Source organism: Filicampus tigris, chromosome 4, assembly GCF_054856515.1.
Source record: "Filicampus tigris isolate MCC_2025a chromosome 4, RoL_Ftig_1.0, whole genome shotgun sequence".
Lineage (NCBI taxonomy): Eukaryota > Metazoa > Chordata > Actinopteri > Syngnathiformes > Syngnathidae > Filicampus > Filicampus tigris.
The window spans coordinates 18697371-18717117 of record NC_141220.1 but is presented as its reverse complement, the minus strand read 5'-3'; the positions used below and the strand labels follow the sequence as shown (position 1 = coordinate 18717117).

At 39.2% G+C, this 19747-nt stretch overlaps 2 protein-coding genes across 7 annotated transcripts in view; both read left to right on the top strand.

Annotated features, from left to right (window-relative positions):
* Nucleotides 1-16403, top strand: part of myrf (myelin regulatory factor) — a 31446-nt gene extending 15043 nt beyond the window's left edge. For 2 of the 6 annotated variants that reach the window (XM_086029251.1, XM_086029255.1), the window contains exons 4-27: nt 718-779; nt 1243-1468; nt 2943-3043; nt 3187-3301; nt 4583-4779; nt 4863-4947; nt 5875-5985; nt 6063-6168; nt 7602-7802; nt 7934-8042; nt 8181-8290; nt 8997-9157; nt 9248-9320; nt 9408-9490; nt 9694-9762; nt 9868-9954; nt 10116-10183; nt 10586-10660; nt 11201-11431; nt 11529-11622; nt 11724-11786; nt 13077-13182; nt 13283-13357; nt 14645-16403. In XM_086029251.1, the coding sequence (XP_085885377.1) occupies nt 718-779; nt 1243-1468; nt 2943-3043; nt 3187-3301; nt 4583-4779; nt 4863-4947; nt 5875-5985; nt 6063-6168; nt 7602-7802; nt 7934-8042; nt 8181-8290; nt 8997-9157; nt 9248-9320; nt 9408-9490; nt 9694-9762; nt 9868-9954; nt 10116-10183; nt 10586-10660; nt 11201-11431; nt 11529-11622; nt 11724-11786; nt 13077-13182; nt 13283-13357; nt 14645-14725 (2689 nt within the window). In that variant the 3' untranslated portion in view covers nt 14726-16403. The remainder of the gene's footprint in view (nt 1-717; nt 780-1242; nt 1469-2942; nt 3044-3186; nt 3302-4582; nt 4780-4862; nt 4948-5874; nt 5986-6062; nt 6169-7601; nt 7803-7933; nt 8043-8180; nt 8291-8996; nt 9158-9247; nt 9321-9407; nt 9491-9693; nt 9763-9867; nt 9955-10115; nt 10184-10585; nt 10661-11200; nt 11432-11528; nt 11623-11723; nt 11787-13076; nt 13183-13282; nt 13358-14644) is intronic. The other 4 variants (XM_086029252.1, XM_086029253.1, XM_086029254.1 and 1 more) reach the window with 4 other exon arrangements.
* Nucleotides 16404-16616: 213 nt separating this feature from the next.
* On the top strand, nt 16617-19648 carry tmem258 (transmembrane protein 258). The gene is made up of 4 exons (XM_086029523.1): nt 16617-16785; nt 17051-17160; nt 19299-19427; nt 19509-19648. Exons 1-3 carry the CDS (start codon nt 16783-16785, stop codon nt 19423-19425), a joined length of 240 nt encoding a protein of 79 aa, XP_085885649.1. The 5' UTR covers nt 16617-16782; the 3' UTR covers nt 19426-19427; nt 19509-19648.
* The last annotated feature ends 99 nt before the right edge of the window (nt 19649-19747 follow it).

Below are 19747 nucleotides of genomic sequence, written 5' to 3'. Positions count from 1 at the left end.
TTATATTTTTTATCCACTGTGAAGAATGACTTTTATTAGTGCCATGCTGATGATCTGGGCGGGATCAAATCTGTCTGTCTTATACTGACCCAGATGGCCAAGGCAGGCATACCAGAAAGAGTAGCAAAATTGCCATTCAACTGATGCTGCGTGACCAAAACTTTTTTATTTTAATTCTATTAATTGTGTCATTACTATGTGTTCTTATGAAGTACAATGTTATGGAGTGCTATTTTTGCGAATTAAAATTTCAATGTCAGCCATTTTTGTTTTAGTCATTTGACTACTGATTCAATTATTTCAATCAATGGAAAAAGCTGTTTTAATTAACTGTTTTAAGGGGAGGAAACCATTAAAACAATGCAACAAATATGGCAGGACTCTTCATCATTTAAACATTCGGTGAGCCACATTCAAGATTATAACACGCCTAATGTGACCCACCATTCATATTTTGCCCACCCCTGCTATGGATGGATAGAGGCAAGAAGAAGACATTTGTTCTGAAAAAAGTAAAAGATTCTCTTTTTTTGCGTGAAAACAGATGCACACTTTGCTAATACTGTCCATTGGTTCAACATCTCAATATAAAACTGGCAATAACCACCTGAAAGTGAAATTAAATAAAGGAACCCACAATGTTACATAAAATTTCCATTTGGAGATAGAATTTTTTTTTTTGATTTATCAATTCATTCACCATTTGTTTTATTTTAGAACTCTTCCAGAATCTCCGCCAGACTCAAGCTCAGAGCCGTACTCACCTCAGCAGGTGAATGGTGAGTAACTATTGTATGCTGATCAGTCAACACACTATGAATTTGTTGGTCGGTACGACTGTAGTGTTACAAATACAAATTCACGATACACACATCATCATATGTGCACAGCAGATATACACAGAATAGGGACAAGAAATGTCAGGAAAATGAAGGAACAATATTGTGTGCACACTGGTAAAAAAAAAAAAGTTGGATGTACAACAAACTGAGACAATTTTAAGTTGGGAAATGGAAAAAAGTGTAATTTCTCCCAGTCCATGGCACTGACAATGATGGAATATCCATATAGCAATTTTAAAACAACAGAAGTAAATCATTCGGGAAGTTGGCTGACATTTCAATGACTGCCCTATAAAAGGTTGGCATTGCTTGTTAGAAAGTAGGACAAATCTTTGGTGAAACAAGTTATTTTGAGGAGAAAAGATCTTATCTTGTTTATGACTGCAACTGTCTCTTCCAGATCCGCACATGATTAGGACCATGACACCGGAAAACATGTGTCACATGACTCCGACGCCACCCCTCCCGCCTCACGGCCACTACCCCAGCATGCACCACCGGGACATGTACCTGAAGCCAGAGCCAATAATATCACAGTATCCCATTGGTCCAGCCACGAGTGCAGGTGGAGACCTGCAGCAGACACAGATGCTTCACCAGCTACTGCAGCATCCGCAGGGGCAGGAGTAAGTGATGATGACACTGATGATCATGTTATTGATGATGATAATGCAAAGAAGTACAATAAGTCCCTGTTGCAAATTCACCCATTTGCATTTTTTTAAATCTTATGTTTTGTATCTTCATATCTGACTATTTGCTATTTTTGACTCTTTCTAAAACGCCCTAAGATGGCACCAAGACATGAATTGTTGTGTCAAAGACTTGTCTAAATAGAAATATAACAGAGGCAGGGAACTGGAGTCCCATGACTTGATTCAAGCCTGACTTGAGTCACCTAATTTAGGACTTGCGACTTGGTCAAGTCAAGCCACGTTTATTTATATAGCCCTTAATCACAAAAGTCTCAAAGGGATTCACATGCCCACAGTTGACAAATATTAGTAACATCTCCTGATCTTAACCCCCAGGATGACAAGGAAAAACTACAAAAAAATAGACTTTGACTGGCATTCATGAGATTTAACTGGACTTTGACTTGAATTATATGACTTGAGGAGTCCTTGTTTTTACATTTGAAAATCTGAATTTTCAACATAGTGTGCCGTTTGATTTTGAAAGAAAAGTTGCTGTTTTTTTTCCTGGCAACTCGGGCCACCAGTTTGCTATGAGGAGAGTGCCGTGGCCACCTCATGAAGCAAGTGTCACAGATGAAGCTCCAGAGATGTTTACATTTGGATTCAATGATTATTTTTTAATGAAATCAGAGAAAAAACAATGGCAACATGGTAGATTTTCAAACCCACACATGAGAGACAAAGCATCTATGACGTCTACCTTCAGCTATCACTAGCAGAAGTTAGCTAGCTTAGTTAATTTAGTTGCTCAACAGAACTAATCAAATTTTAAGTATGTCAGTTCTGCATTTATTTGCAAAGGCAATCAAGTGATAGACAATACTGGAAACCATACCATTTTAAAACTGTGTTTGTGACTTTGTGAGCGTATACATGTATATACATAATGACACCGTTGAGTGTTTTGTCTCGTTTCTGAGCTACATCAGAGCATCCGCCATTTTTACATTAAAGTAAATAGACTGAACGTTTTAAAGCTACAGCCTACATACTGCACAAAGTTAAGACCTCTCATCCACCCATTCACGCACTCACAACCCCCCCATTTACACACACATACCCCCACACACCCACCCCCACACACACACAAACACACTTTTGTGTTATGATCAGTGAAAAAATATTTTATTAATCGCTCCAGTGTGTGTTGTGAATGAGCAGGATTGTATGACTTGACTTACTGTAGGAATTAGTTAAACCAAGTAATGACTTGACTTGCTTGCTTTTAATTTAGTGGGGAGTCAGCTGGACTTGAGGTTAATTTGCTTCGGAATCATAGTTAGTGGTATACTCATGAATTATTAAGGCCATTAAAAACATTTCAGTCTCGCAGGGTTCACTGTTCACATACTGTGCAGATGGAATGATTGGAATTCATTTTTGTTTCCATTTGTTTCAACAGTGGAATTCCTGTTCACCAGGCCAAAAAGAGGAAGCATTCTGACTCGCCCAACAGCACTCTCAATTCCCAAATCCTCACAGGTATCATCAAACAAGAACCAGGTAGGCAGGCATCTTTCTTTCTCCCTCACCTCTTCCACCTCACCCACTCTCGCTTTTTAACGAAAAAGAAATGTTTTGGCATTCTGGTGGTTTGATGTGTTGTTGCCATCCTTCTGATATCATATCCTATGGTTTCATTTCAGGTTTGATGCAGGATGCGGACAATGGATACATGGATCCAAACTATCAGTGCATCAAGTGGCAACCTCACCAGCAGAACAAGTGGACGCCACTTTATGATGCAAACGGAAAAGAGCTGTGGGTGGAATTTATGTTGGCAAATATTTATTTTGGGGGAAACAGAGAAAGAACTAACAGCCAAAAATGAAAAGGAGTTATAATTGTTTGAAAAGATAATTCAACCACAGAATTGGCATCGCTGAACCGCAGAGGTCTATAAATTCCTCAGAGGTGAGCCGCACGGGGGAGTGATCCAGTGCAGGGTTTCGATTAAGAAAGACATCGTGAGGCGGGAGGAGGAAAGTGAAGGAAGAAATTAGTGCACACGTACACTGAAACACGAGTGCTTTGCAATGTTGGAAACGGAGAGTAATGAGTATGATCCCAGTCGACCTTTCAGTCGTGGACGTCAGCACAAGAAAAAGATGTTGAATGTACTTAAAGCGGAAGTCAACACAAACATATTTTTTTCAAGAATATGTTCCCAGCAGGCCCACTAGTTGAAGCACGGCATTATGATTCATTTTGCGTTTGTGGAATACAAGTTAAGCAGCAAAATGCACTCATTTTTAGCCATCCCTGGGGGCGGCCATTTTGTCTTCCGTCGACTGAAAATGACATCACAACTGCTCACAACGACCAATCACGGCTCAGATTTAGAGAACAGGTCAGAGGTGATTGCGGGCCTGCTGGGAACATATTCTTGAAAAAAATATGTTTGGGTTGACTTCCGCTTTAAGGAATCTCTGGAACCCTCTAAGGTCCAACGCAATCCAAACCAGTTTGTTTTTGTTGTTTGTATTTTGAATAGGACTGAACAATTTTGAAAAAGAATCTAATTGCTCTAATTAATTTCTAATTTAATCTAATCTAATTTCCCAAATTGCTGCCTTTGCTTTTTGAAAATTGCATTCATTACATTGCGATGTCAATTAGAATTCAATTAATTGAATTTTGAATAAAAAATGCATCATAGGAAAGATGAAGTAGTGGTCTTAATCTCCGCTCAGGCCCTCCTGTGTTGAGTTTAAATGTTCCCCCACATTCCAAAACATAAATTTCTGGTTAATCGAAGCTCCTAAATCGTCCATAGGTGTAAATGTCAGCGTGAATGGTTTTCTGTAATGTCCATGTGATTGGTTGGCAACCAATCCAGTGTGTACTCCACCTTTCACCCAAAGGCAATTTAGATCAACTCCGGCTCACCTTAGAGAGGATAAGCAGTATAATAAATGGATGGCTTGATTCTCTGAGGACTGAAAATGCATTAATAGGTTTCCACTGTTAATGAAAATGTCCAGTCTCTACGATGCAAACTTTTATTTTTCACGCTTCCCTCCTATGTCACCATGTCTTTAGTCCGATGCCAACCTACCGAGTTGATGCAGACAAAGGCTTCAACTTCTCCTTGTCCGACGATGCTTTTGTGTGCCAGAAGAAGAACCACTTCCAGGTGACCGTGTACGTAGGGATGCTGGGAGATCCCAAGTACGTCAAGACAAGTGAAGGCCTTCAGCCCATCGACTGTTTCTATCTCAAACTCAACGGAGTGAAAGTGAGGGACTCAAGTGATGGATGCCATCCTGTCAAAAGGGGCCTCCCGGCATATTTATTTAGGGTGTTGTTTTTCTTTCTCTGGATTGCAAGGTGGAGGCCATGAACCAATCCATCAGTGTGGAGCAGTCGCAGTCGGATCGAAGCAAGAGGCCTTTCAAGCCAGTTTTGTAAGTCTTGAGGTTGATAAAAAGCATCTGAAGACATGTTTTCAATAAGACTTTAGACTCAAGGGCAACACGGTTGCTAAAGGGTCAGCACATCTACCTCACAGTTCTGACTCCGGCTTCTTTGCACATTCCAAAAACATGCAAGTTAGGCTCATTGAAGACTCTAAATTGTCAATTAGGTTTGAATGTAAGTGTGAATATTTCTTTTTCATCTTTAGCGCCAGAGGACTTGCAGTGTAGACAATGGATGGATGGATGTTAGATTAAAAACAGATACGATTCGACACAGATAGCATCTGTGGAATAGTAATTGGAGCAACTATGGAAATATACTGTATATTGTACACCTCAGTTGTTGGCAGGGTAAATTGACCAAGCCCTGCCACGAATAGCAAAAAAAGGCACGTAAATTGACGCCCAACTAAAAATGTTTAGACCAATCACGACCAATCACAGCTCACCTGTTTTCCTAAGCTGAGCCATGATTGGTCGTTATCTGAGCTCTGAGCATCTGTGATGTCATTTTCAGTCAACAGAAGTGACAAAATGGCCACCCTCAGAGATGGCTAAAAACGGGTAGATTTTGCTGCTTAACTCATATTCCACAAACACAGTATTAATCAGAATGCCATGTTTCAATTAGTGGGCCTGCACAGAACAAATTCTGAAAAAAATGTGTTTGAGTTAATTTCCACTTTAATTATTAAGCTCCTATTAGCCAAGGCTTTGGCACCATCTTTTTAGCATAAAAGAAATTTAAAAGGTGAATAGCGAACTGTGGTTCACTATATTCCTATAATATAAAATCCTATCAAACACTGTCGACAAAGCTTCTCACAAACAACATCACCTCACCTCTCCTCCTTAGTGAAGGTAAGCCCTGTGATTATGTTCTAACATGTTCTCATGACTTTTCTCCCACCAAAGGGTCACCTTGCCCCCAGAGCAGGTCACAAAAGTGACAGTGGGCAGGCTCCACTTCAGCGAGACCACAGCAAACAACATGAGAAAGAAAGGCAAACCAAATCCTGACCAGAGGTGTGTGCCACGATTCATTTTCATGACAACCAGAGCTTCGCGAGACCCAAGTGGTGCTGCTTATTTTGTCCGTGCAGGTACTTCATGCTGGTAGTGGCACTGCATGCTCAGTCCCACAGTCAGACCTACACTGTGGCTGCTCATGTGTCTGAGAGGATCATCGTCAGGGTAACGTCCAGCCATGTCTGTCTGCCTCCTACAGCAATCTTATCAGCTGTGAATGAGACATCTCATATCCTCTGCTTGCCATTCTTTAATTGTTTCTGTCGTATTATTCCTTTTCTTTGCGTGGCTGAGATACAACAAACTGTAATTTCACTGCAAAATGCGTTGTATTGTTTAAACTAAAAAAAAGTTTATCGAATGTGCATTTACTTTAATGCTTGTCTGATGTTACACTACATGGACAAAATTATTCAGACAGCTGGCAATTGTACAAGAGCGCCGTTTTCCAAACATTGTGCGGTGCCTCATTAGTGTGAGAAATGATCCAACTTTACTCACACTGAAAAAAAATGATGGTTGAATTTACTCAATTTTGTCAAGTGGTTGCACAAAATAAAATACTCTGTATGACATCTGTATATGTATTTTTAAAGTAGACGTATAGTCTGCTTTAAAAAATCTGGATTCAGATGATTTTATTTTGTGCAAGCGCTTGATGAAATAAAATTGAGTAAATGATGCACAACATTTTTTTTCAGTGCAGATTGGATTAGCTTTTACACGGGGTTGTGTTAAAAACACTTATAAAATGTTTATTGAATTTACTCAGTTTTATTATGTCAAGTGTTTGCTTGAAATAAAATCATCTGGATCCAGATTTTTTACATAGACTTAGATTAAAAAATGTATCTGCATACAGATGATTTCATTTTGTGCATCCACTTTAAAATAAAAACATTGAGTAAATTCAACACACCATTTTTGTCTATGTATTTTGACCCAGCAGATTGGGTTGAAAATTTGATTTGGGCGGGCCGAAGAGCTGAACCCGGTCGCAATTTTAGATCGGATGTGTACTGAAGTTGAAGTATACATTTAATGTTACAGTCTTAGAAAACGTTGGTAGTGGCTGGATTACTCAGTGGGTAACACTTCTGGCTGTGATTTCAAATCCCAGTCAGGGTCCACCCATGGAAAACGGGTGGGTTTTGTCAGGAGGCGCATCTGGTGTAGTCAAATGTGATCCGAGTGACTTGCTGTGGTGACCGAGGAAGAGTTGCTTTTTCTTCTTTGAAAATGGAAGCAAATTTAGCATTGATTTTAACCACAGCTGTACAGATGTAACCCATTTCTTGTTAGCTTTAACTCTCTAATATGGGCGGGTAGATTTTACCCCTTGTTGGATCAAAATGTTCACCCAACGCGCTGGGTCAAATCCTCAAACCAATGGGTATAAAGAACCCAGCACCGGCTCAATCCCTTTTGGAGCCAGCACTGAGCAAGCTATTTCACTCAATTTGGTTTACTTCTAACTCAGAAATGGAATGAATTGAATATCAAGTGTGTCCCAATACTTTTGTCCATTGTCTTTATTTGGACCTTTTCAGAATGTTGTTTAAAATAACTCAACGACAGCTTCTTTGCACCTCTACCACATGTGTCGGCCGCAGGCTTCCAACCCAGGCCAGTTTGAAAGTGACTCAGATGTGCTGTGGCAGCGAGGCCAATTACCCGACTCGGTCTACCATCACGGGAGAGTCGGCATCAACACCGACCGTCCCGACGAGGCCCTTGTTGTACACGGGAATGTCAAGGTCATGGGCTCCCTTGTGCATCCGTCGGACATCCGAGCCAAAGAGAACGTGCAAGAGGTCAGGATGTTTGTGTGTGTGTTTTCTTTGTGATTCCTTCCTTGTCATCATGACTCACGCCTGCCTTGGTCCATTCATCTGTGTTTTCATCCCATCTGCATCTGCTTGGTTGTTGTTCCGTGTGCGTGTAGGTGGACACCACAGACAATTTGAAACGGATTTCTCAGATGAGGCTGGTCCATTATCAATACAAGCCTGAGTTTGCTGCCACCGTCGGCATAGAGAACACTGCAGAGACCGGTAACAAACATTGTCACTCATCTCATTTCATCACTTTCTGTATTTCACGTTCACTATCCTAATAGCATGCGTTTGTGCTTCATGGATGTTGGATTTGTATCTTTCGCTTTTATACTATACCAACATGTTCTCCTCCAGGAGTGATTGCTCAAGAGGTCCAACAAATCTTACCTGAGGCAGTCAAGGAGGGGGGCGATGTTGTGTGCGCCAACGGGGAAACCATTCCTAACCTTTTAGTTGTCAACAAGGTAATAACGAAACCAGTTTGTTTGTTTTTACCTGTTGTATTTTTTTTTATATAAATCCTTTTGTCTTGGGGGAAAAAACATTTACATTAATAAGAGTCCTGATTTGTTGCCTAATTGTGCCTTTACCCCACCCAAAAATTCTTTAGTTGAAAATTATTTATTCATTTTGTATTTGTTTTTGTATTTATTTATCTCATTATGTAATTGGTTAATTCACTTATTGTAAAGAAATATTGGTCAATTTTTATTTTCAGTTCATTTAATACATAAATATTAATTTACTTTATTAATTTATGGTTTAATTGATTAGGATCAAATTAATTAATAATAATTACATAAAAAATTGAATGACTTATTCCATGAAATAAAACGTTTTATGCATTTTACTTACACTTTGTTTTTTCATTTCATCTGCAAATGACTATCCATTTTAAAAATGTGCGCTTTCAGTACAAAGGTTTGCCCACCTCAGGGATAAATTGGACAGATTCTTGTCCTGCATCCATCCAGAGCTGGGCATTGAAAGGGAAATGATGATTCCTTATTGATAAAAACAATATGTGGATTCTCACTCACTATATAAACAACTGATATCAACCATAAACAATCATATATGCAGGTGCAAGCAAAACTTCCTTGGTACTGGGCACTGTATGTCTTCGTTCTACGCTGAGATCACTCTGTCTCTCATTTCCATCCTGACCAGGAGCGCATCTTCATGGAAAATGTGGGTGCGGTGAAGGAGCTGTGCAAGCTGACAGATAACCTCGAGAACCGAATAGACGAACTGGAGCGCTGGAGCCGCAAATTGGCCAAGCTTCGACGTCTGGACAGCATGAAGAGCACCGTGAGTGGAGGCACAGTCAGGTGAGGGTGCAAAGACGCATGCAGGAGCACATCCTTATTTTTTAAGACGGAACATCTTATATCCGTCAAATGTTGTCATTTTCTTTGCAGCCAGTCAGGAAGCTATTTTAGCAGAACAGGCAGCGGCCCCCTCAAGAAGAAGACGGTCAAACCTGGGAGCAAGGTCTGCTGGGATACAAACACTATATTGTATAAGCAGCAAGATGTTTGTATTAAAAATATATTAAAAAGATTTTATATTTTTTTACAGAGTCCAATTCCACAGCAAGGCTGTATCAGTCAGAAGTTCATGCAGGGGAGCATTCTGGCCCTCGTCATTGTCATGGCCTTCAGGTTAGACTGAAACAATATTTACTTAGTTTAGAGTTTCCTCCATTATTTATGTTTAAGTATGCATTGTAGCCTTTGGAAAACTGATTTCAACCGACAGAAAGTATCCACAGCACTTCTTCTTGCTTTGGCGTGTACATTATAGCCTTTGAATGCATTTACTCACGTCATGCAAATATTGACTGAAATTGATTTCCCCCCACCAGTGTCATATCCATGTCCATCCTTTATGTACTGACTCTTCATCATAGAGGAGACGTCGCAGACAAAGTTGGGTATGTCATTTGTTTCCGAAGCATACCTTACCTGCGAAAATTGACTTTTTGTACATCTGCGTCTTTAATCTGTCTCTCTCTGTGATCTGTGCCGCTCTACTGTAGCTTTGTTTCCTACCCCTGTTCTCTCTACATTTCTTGGATGCCCATCTTCACTGCCACTGTCACTTTCTGTCCACCTGCATGTTCATGGTATGACGCATGAATTACTTTCCTGCTACGATTTTGACTTTCTGATCCTTTCTTTAAATTTGATCTGCATGGTTCTTCCAACCCTGTCTAAAAGGACATTGCCATCATGAGCCCAAATGTGGTTTAATGTGCGCTACATGTTTACAATGCGATTGCTGCAGGTCAAAAGCTGCACTGGGATCCTCACGCAAGAGTCCATTTGTTCCGCTTTCCACAACGCCTGAACCAGGTAAAATATTTATTTTTGGAGCTTTTATAAAAGTCGTGGACGACTGGTTAGCACATCCGCCTCACAGTTCTGAGGTTGGGGTTTGAAATCCTGCTTCCTGTGTGGAGTTTGCATGGTCTTTCCGTGTTTGCATGATGTTACTCTGGGTCGCCCACATTTCGAAAACATGCATGGAAGGTTCATTGAAGACTCTAAATTGAAAACTCTAATTGTCAATGGGTGTGATTGTTTGTCTATAGGGTGATGAGTCCAGGGTGTAACCCTCCTCTCATCAAAGTTAGATGGGACAGCAAAGCTATGACCCTAATAAGGATAAGCAGTATTGTAGATGGATGGCTACATAAAAGTGCTCTGGGATTAATTTTCCTTCACTTACATCTGAACAATTTGCTTTACTGACAGCTTGCTGTTCAACCACAGCCTTGAGCAACCAATCATCGACCACTCTGACGATAAATAACAACCAATCCGCCACAGGTAAGTAAGCTACTCACCAAAAAGCCACCAATACGACGATAAACACTCAACTGTCACAACATTAGGTACACCTGCACCTAAATCAGATTAAATTCAAAACATCTATAACCCCCCCAAAAAATCTGCCTTAATAGAGCTATTTGAAAGTGATACAAGTGAGGATTTCATTTAAAAAATATATACATATTATTGTGTTATTAAACTAATGTTGTGTCAATGACTGTTATGTTTTTTTTATTGTGCTTCTTAATTTAACAGTGTATTTATTATTGTGGTCATAGGGTGCAGGTTAAACTGTGCCATATAATGTAGTTAATAAAAAAAGCTACCTAACATGAGTGAACCAAATGATGGTTTCAAGCCACATGGCGCATTACAACCAAAATACTTATTCTTAAAATGAATACTCCTCTGATAGTGTCAATCAAAAGTCTAGTGAGTATGTTTGTGTTTAATAACAGTTCATAATATTTAAATTCTAAAATTAATGATTTGTGATTGAATAAATTGATTGAACAAATAATGATCTGTGTTCTGTAGCTCCAGACAACTTGGTTCCCACACCAGCCACCATTAATAAGAAGGCCAAGTCCAGAATAATAGACAAGGATGGACGCAACAGAAACCGTCTCAGTCACACGTCCGCTCCGCTCTACCTGTCCAAGTCCAAAAGGCCTGCATCGGCAGACTTGGACGGAGGGGGAGCCACCAACCGTCTGCCCGGTGGACAGCAGCCAACGCCACGCAGACAGCGCAGTGCATATTTAAATGGTAAATTCACGCAAACACAGTGAAGCAGCATGTTTGTCTGCAACTAACATAGCTGGTCTTCATATTACACACCGCAACACTGTGCTTATTTTTCCAGAAGGAAGGTCGAATCCATCTCTGACTGGTCTGCATATAGTGGAGACCGAACAAGATATTACAACACAATATTGTAAAAACCCCAAGAGTTGCAGGTGTGTATTGTCATCTTTTTTACAGAAGTTACATTTTTATTTCCTTTGGGGTTTACAGACTTTGAATGCAGGCCTCATGTTATTTTTCCTGTTTCCCCTAGTTACACGATATCCCTCCATGGAAACACAAATTCTTCATTTTCACAACTCACTTTGCACATGATGTGAGTATGTGAACACATCACCAGACCGGTCCGTCTGTCCGCCTATGACAGACAGCCATTTTGTAGGCGATAAACGATAGACGGGATACTTAATAGACGGACTAAGCAGAGGCAGAAGCGCATATTTTCCATCCATGTAATCATCTGTCGTCTATGGCCGCGGTGAGGCTTTTTGACAGCTTCTGGGTCCTAAAAGGAGATATTTAGTGCAGTGGCGGTGAGGCTTCCATGCCACGATGAGTCATTCGTTTCAAATTTCGCACAGTTGGGGGGGTTGGCGGTGAAGTTTGAAATGCTAACAGAAGCTCGTTTAAAATGATAGTCGGACCTTCCTCTCTGTGATTACTATTTTATCCGGCTTGACAAAAGGGCGGCTAGACGGACAGCGGAAGGGTGTCCACGCTGCAGACAAAAGGCGACAAATGGATGGGAAATATTTAGTAAAATAACCGGCTCTGCACATCACAATATTTACATGGCTAGTAAAATGTATTTTCTGAAAGATATTGCATTTATTTGGACTTCTATGAATACCAGCCTTATTGGTAACCTACGTCAATTGCTATTACCTACAGTACACCACCTAAAAAAATACTTAGCTCTCCAAGTAGCACCATCGTGGTTTTATTCTTAAAAAGTACATTTAATATTATTTCAAGCCACTGTAACATTATGCAGTTTGAACATTCACACTCAAATATAAGAACATTAAAAACAAAACTTTACTTTAATAATGATTCAATTAAAATGTATTGAACATAAAATTTAAATGTAAAAAATGTAAATGAAGTTTCTAAAGAAACAGTTATTAAAGATTAAACGGAAATGTACTGTTAAAGTTAAATACAACTGAGCTGTACTTGGGCAGTGATTCTTTTGCATTTCACTAGAGGGAGGCCTCGTAACACTAGTGGTACATGTACGAGAACCACTGACCTACAGTAACTAACAATGTGGCTCTCTTTATTGGCTGCAGTATGAAAACAGGCACGCTGGCGATGCTAAAACCGAGTCAGTCATCAGCTGCCACAAACTGAAAGGAGATCTTTGTAACAATGCTAACAAAGAAACTATATTATGTTAACTAGCACGCATAGCAACAATGGGGCATTCATTTTCAAGAAGGAGTTATTTCAGTAAAAAATCGTGAACACAAAGAACATGAATGAAGGGGAAATATCAATACATTCAAAATATATATAATGTTAAGACATAATGAAAAACTTTGACCACATATATATTATGCTTGTTCAGCGATATATTGAGGCCGCTTCATTCGATTGATTTCAGGTCCACAGACAGTGTGTGGGTCCAGCAATGTCGAGCCACCAAGGGACGTCTATGTCCAAATCACACTGAGACCGAGCTGTACAGTGGACAAAGAACATCAACATGGGTAAGACATGTTGCTTTTCATCATGAATTCGAGGCATGTATTAATTCAAGTCAAAAGTCCTTCTGTTTTTTTTGGCTGATTGTTAACATTCCTCTTCAAGGGCACTCATCACTTGTGGTCGCTGCCTCTGCTGTCCTTCCAGGACATCACCTATCACTTTCGTGTCTCCTCGTCTGTGAGTACACTTAATTTTGGCTTGGGATCAGCTAAGAAACAAGGAGGCGTGGGACAAAATATCAGTCCTGAAATATGTAGTGTGGATACCTCCTGTTGACACACAATCATCAATTATCAATACAGTGGTGACTTTAAGACCCAAGTTTTATTCGTTCCATGACCGTGCTCATATGAATTGATGCAGTTGTTTCAGCCCCAGAAAAAAAATTACAAGTAGACTTGTTTTTTGAAAAAAAAAAAAAAAATCACTCAACAGTATTGTAGTGTATAAAAAAACATAGTACCGGTAATAACATTCTCTCTCCAGAGAAATGCAGGCACAAAACATGACTGTACCTAATGTAATGGTCCAAGGAAATCAATGTGAATTGATGGTGGCAGTTTGTTGTGACGTTTGTGAAGAAGTGAAGTCTGGAGCACTCTTGTATTTCAAATTTTTGCTTGTGTCTCAAGAAAAAAAAAAAATCTAAGGGATGGCTCATATCTTAAAAGAAACGCACGTCAAGGAACTCTTCTCTCAAGGCACCACTGTATTTGTATTCATTTGTAGGTTCTCAAAAGGAACCCTACAGACAACACTTATGTTATGTAATTTGTATTTCATATGTAGAATAAATCGAGGTGCTAATTTAATCCATTAAATGACAGTTTATTAATTATCAAATTAATCAACAACTATTTTGAGAAGCAAATTGTTTAGAGACCTTATTTAACTTTAAATTGTCCACGTGCTTGGAATTTCAGTCTCTCAACAATAAATGTTATCCAATTGCTGCTCTCTTCCATTAAATCAGAATGATTATCTTTGTGTTTTTTCAAAATAAAACACTTGCAAACATCTTACTTTAGAAAACAATGCTGATCAACATTTGTGCCGATTTAGTGATATATATATCACGGCCCAAACCAGTAACTGACTCATCATCAATTTATTAGAGCAATATTAAATGATGTCCGGTTTTTGAATAACGAGATGGAAGTCAGTTTTTTAATCAAATTTATCGATTAATCAAAAACATAATCAACAGATTAATCTATTATTAAAGTAATTGCTAGTTTCAACCCTAAACAAAATCAAAATTTACACAGATTGTCATATATTGTTATCATCATCGTATTGATAATATTGCAGTTGCGTGGTATCATGTTATTATTATAGGAGAAAAAATTGTATTGCTATAAATGTTGTCATTTATTAATAAGTGCGTTTTTTTGTTTTAAGAGGTATTTACAAATGAATCAAATGTCTTTTCATTTCCATTCCTGTTGTTGTTATTTTTGACAGGATGGAATGAGTTGTGCCACTGGGGGAGAAACATCCTCCTACTCCGACTACCACTTTGTCATTAAAAGCAGCTGCGTGTGAGATGTGAGAAAGGCGCCTGCCCACCTCTTTTGTGCCTTATACCGAGCCACATCCACCCACCCATGGAGTTGATGTGCATTTTAATGTGCATTTTGTCATATGATTGTACATTATTTTAAAAGAAAGTTATGTGAAGCTATATATCACTGCATTTGGTATCGTCTCGCTCGTATCAACATCTCTTTTTGCTGTCATCAGCTGTTGTTTGTGTCTGGAAATGTTTGAAATCAACTGACAACTGTGTTGTACCACAGTTTGATGCCACCATGAAATGATGCTCGTGAAATGAAATTATCGATCACAAACACATCGTACTGTGCACCAGACTACTCTGGATGACGCTGTACACATTTTTGTTGACACATTTATGTACACTGAAACTACCGTCACCTCACAACATGAATACTTTCATACACTGGGGAGTTTAATGGTACAGCTATGTTTGGCTGCAAACTGCATTTTACCTCAAATAGTCCACACTGCTACTTCCTCGGCCTCTTTTGCCACAATTTGTGAAAATACTGCACAAACAGAACAGGAAATGTTTCTCTTAATGGAACATTCAAAATATATGAATCTTACGTAAAACCAATAATGTATGCATTACTGCACAAATACGGTTACTCTTGTGTACTTTGTTGAAAGGACCAAGTTATTTCCTCAGAATTACTTGTGATCAAACTGGATGAATAAATGGTTGATAACTGGAAACATCATAGAGGATTATAATATAATTTGTCCATCACTGACAATATTTCACAAGAAAACACTGGAATAGCTCACACTGAATTTTGCTTATGCTGGTAACGTGCAAAAAAAAAGTTGCTTTTCCAATCTTTTCCCTCAAAAATATCAATTGCGACATTTTCATCAGTGATTATAAAACTGCAAGGGATTTGCGTTTCACACTCCAGAATTGACATCACTGTATAAAGTATTTTCCTCACATTACGATGAATAACATGCACCGTCTTATAACAATTTTAATACGTGTGGTAAAAAATTTGATATAATATTTTCTGATTTAAAAATATTCTTGTCTTGTTTTCAAATGTTGTGCTTTTGTCTTTCAAATTCGTTGTCGACACAGGTTTTTGACAAATTCAATATCTTACAGGAAAAAACAGCCATCAGAGAAAACAAATGTCTTTACCATAACATGAATACTCAGAGCAACTCTTTTCTGTTACTTCTGTATTGTGTAGTACTCTTGCTTATTTATAATGCACCAGCTAGCATAAATGAAACCACTGTAGCACTTTTCACACTGTGTGTATATATATATACACTGTATATATAAATAAAGAACGGCTCTTGCTGTCCATCTGCTTTAGATACTCCAGTAGAAATGCATTACGTACATGTAACTGCGTGGCAGCAGTGTTTAAAAACTGATGCTCAATTTTGCGTGTTATCATATTGTTTTTAAAATCCATGTTTCTGTTGCAGTCTACATAGTAGTACAACTTTTAGCTATTGTGAACTGGAATGATGAAAGGAAAGCATTCTGTCCATTTCTACATATGTGAAGTCAAAATGGTAACACTAACTTGCATACTTAAATATCATTACATATAATATCAAGTCCCCTTTGTCATCACTTTTTCAGATGTTTTTATCTCAAGAATATGCTGTAATACTGTAAAAGCAAATAAATATATGATTTGTGGCGCCAGAAGACTGCTGCTTTTTCTTTTTACCACCAGATGACAGCAAAGGAAGGAAACCGTTATGATCCCGGTGCCCCGAGGTAAATCTTAAAGGTGCCAAGAGCACGCACGAATACGTCACAGACTCAGGATTCACCCTGTGTGATTATTTTACAACTGATTAACTCATCTTTACCCTTAGAGTTCAAGTTTGTAAACGCCTTTTCCTGAATATATTGCTAGATTGTTATTGTTTGTTTCTATACTCGAGATATGTGAAACCTGAAAGACCATACTGAGGATAAAATTTAACCTATTGCGTCATCTAAACCCGGAAAAGATTCGGAAGAGGCAGTACGTGTCCTTATCAACTTCGACCACAGTGGCAGGATATTTGCTTCATTCGAAATGGTATGGTATCGATTTCAAATCTTTTTAAATGTAGTTTTACTTGTGGAATGTAATTGTGCATTATATTACCAAAACATAGTTGCTATGATGTGTCGTTTCTTTAGCAACAAGGTGGTGGCTAGCAAAGAGGAATTACCCTCTAGCGTCAAACTTCGATTCGATCAAAAATAATAAATAAATGAGTGCGCCCAAACGATTGTGCTTGAATTGCATAAAAAATGCATGCAATTTACAGTTATAATATGATTATGTTGTTTCGCTACAGGAACTCGAGGCGATGACCAGATACACCAGCCCGGTGAACCCGGCTGTGTTCCCCCACCTCACAGTGGTCCTGCTGGCCATCGGCATGTTCTTCACCGCCTGGTTCTTCGTGTATCCTTAGACTACTTTATTAGTGCACATTAGGTAATTGTTTATAAACCTTTACAAAGCCTAGGCACATCTTTACCAGAGAAATAATAACATGACACACCATCAAACCCAAAAATGAGATACATTAATTAAAAATTGTTCTGTCTCTTGCTACATGTTGCTGGCACAGATAGAAGGTAGGGATGTTCCGATCAGGTTTTATGATGCAGATACCGATCTTGCATGAGTGAGATCAGCCGATACCGATTCCGATCACATGGAATATCTGTATATTTTCCATGTTTTTATGGTGATGGCTATTATGCAATGTTATCAGAAAAAAAACAGCCATATTAGTGTCGTAATTTTGACAAAAATCTATATATATTTTCAAAACCATGAAGAAATACAAAACCGTTGCTGGCACAATACAGTAATTACCCAGTCACAAAGATAACTGAAAAACTTAAATTTACCAGCTTTTAGTAACACAGTTTTTAACAGATCAAAATAATCAGCAGTCTCAAAAAACTTAATTATGCAAAAAGTCAAATAAATAACATGCCACCTAAACGTTGCATGGTTCAGAATATAATCAAAGTAGAAAAAATAGTCACATGCAGGCTTCACTCGAATAAACTATTCAATGAGTTCCTAAATTGAAACGAATCAGGAAATCGTTTATTGTCTTGTGCAGACAAACTATCTTGTGCATTTTTCAAGGAGAAAAAAGTCACTGTTAATCTTTTGGTGAATTATAAAATGATATAGTGGGTCTGTTGCCCACAAGTGACCTACAATGCGTCTCCCTGTGGCTATAATGCCACTTATACTGCGCTGTGTCCGCCTTGACTTTATTCAATGCAGTGAGCCTCGTAAACTCACCATAGTCTCCCAAATGCTTGTTCTTCAAATGTCGGATTAAGTTGGTTATGTTGAAACTTTTGGCCATGTTCTCCCCGCGAGGGACCTTTTCATGGCATATACAGTACTACAAGACTTAAACTCCACACACACAGCAGACAATGCTATGTTCACACCAACTGCGGTGGGAGCGTTTCTGGCGGTGCGTTTCAATTGGAGTCAATGTAGCTCGCGCGGGCGGACTCGGTTTGCTTGCGGGGCGGCGCGAGTGATGCTTTTGGAGCAGTGGGACGACGTCACGTATTAAACAAATCAACTTTTTTGCCATTTCGTCTCACGGCAACCAATCAGCATCGGGCATACTACGCCACACACAGCCAAACAGCGTCCTGTTCACTCAGCGGCTTTTTAAAAAATTTTTCACAGTGGCTCTGTTTGGCCGTGTGTGACACACCGCAGTGTACGAGGGACCTTTGAGCTCTGGCTTCGTTTGGCTATGTGTGATGTAGTATGCCCGATGCTGATTGGCTGCCGCGAGGCGAAATGGCAAAAAAAGTTGACTTGTTTTATACGCGACGAATTGGGCGAATGGACAGATTTTTGGTGCTTCACTCCGCGTCCCACAGCTGCAAACGCATCATTCGCGCCACCCCGCAAGCAACCACGCGTGCTACATTGACTCCAATTGAAACGCCCGATCGATCAAAGCATCCCAAATAGAAGGACAAACATGCATTATGCTTAAGCAATAATTTTTGACCCAAGTGAAAGGGGATAATTTCCCGCAGCAGATAGTGTGCTCTGTTTAAGAAACCATCTACATGTGTATATTCCAGGCATTAAATCACCTACGTCCACCAAATGTTAACGTCCAGTAATCCATCAGTCTAGTATACGCACCCAGGTAATGATTATCTGACGTATATGAATGTCAGATAGCACTATATGGACACAAGTACTGTCTTACCTTGGTTTGTGCTGTGGGGCACAGTTATGAAAAATGACAATCCCTAAACTGTTCCCTCAATGTTAGAAGCATACAATTGTCCAAAATGTTGCTGACAAGATCGTCTAGAATTATTAAGAGGTATGTTACAGTAGTTTTAGTACATTGAAAAAGCACTCCAAATATGCAACCACTGTTCAAATACTGTCAGCAATATTGTGTTGTACCTCAGCATCTTGAAATGCCTATACCTGCCTGCAGATGTCACTTTCCGCTGTGAAGTCCAACGTAGCATGAACCATGGTACTTTTTACTTTTAAATGAGTTCAGCCTTGACATTATATATCAGCTATGAGGTGACTTCAACCAAATACACCAGAGACGTCTACAAGGAATTGCTTATCTCCCTAGTGGCTTCACTTTTCATGGGTTTCGGCGTGCTCTTCTTGCTACTCTGGGTTGGCATCTACGTATGAAGGTAGAAGATCCTTTGGAAACTATTTCCTTAAGAAGAACTGATTCTTTTGTTTGCAATAAATTAGCTCTGCTGTCGTTTCAGGTGGCCGAAGTAAAAGATGACAACACATTCCAATGGGACGGATGACAACACACACAAACACAGGACATGGATTTTGAGTTTGATTGGACTGCACTGACAATAATTTGGACTGTTTTCAAATAAAAGGGGGCTTTGTACAATTTCTGCTATTTCCATTAATTCGGGGTGGTAGCTGCAACACTGGCACGGCTGTGTTGGCAATAGATGTTACTCCAGTTACAAGAAATAGAAGTCCACAA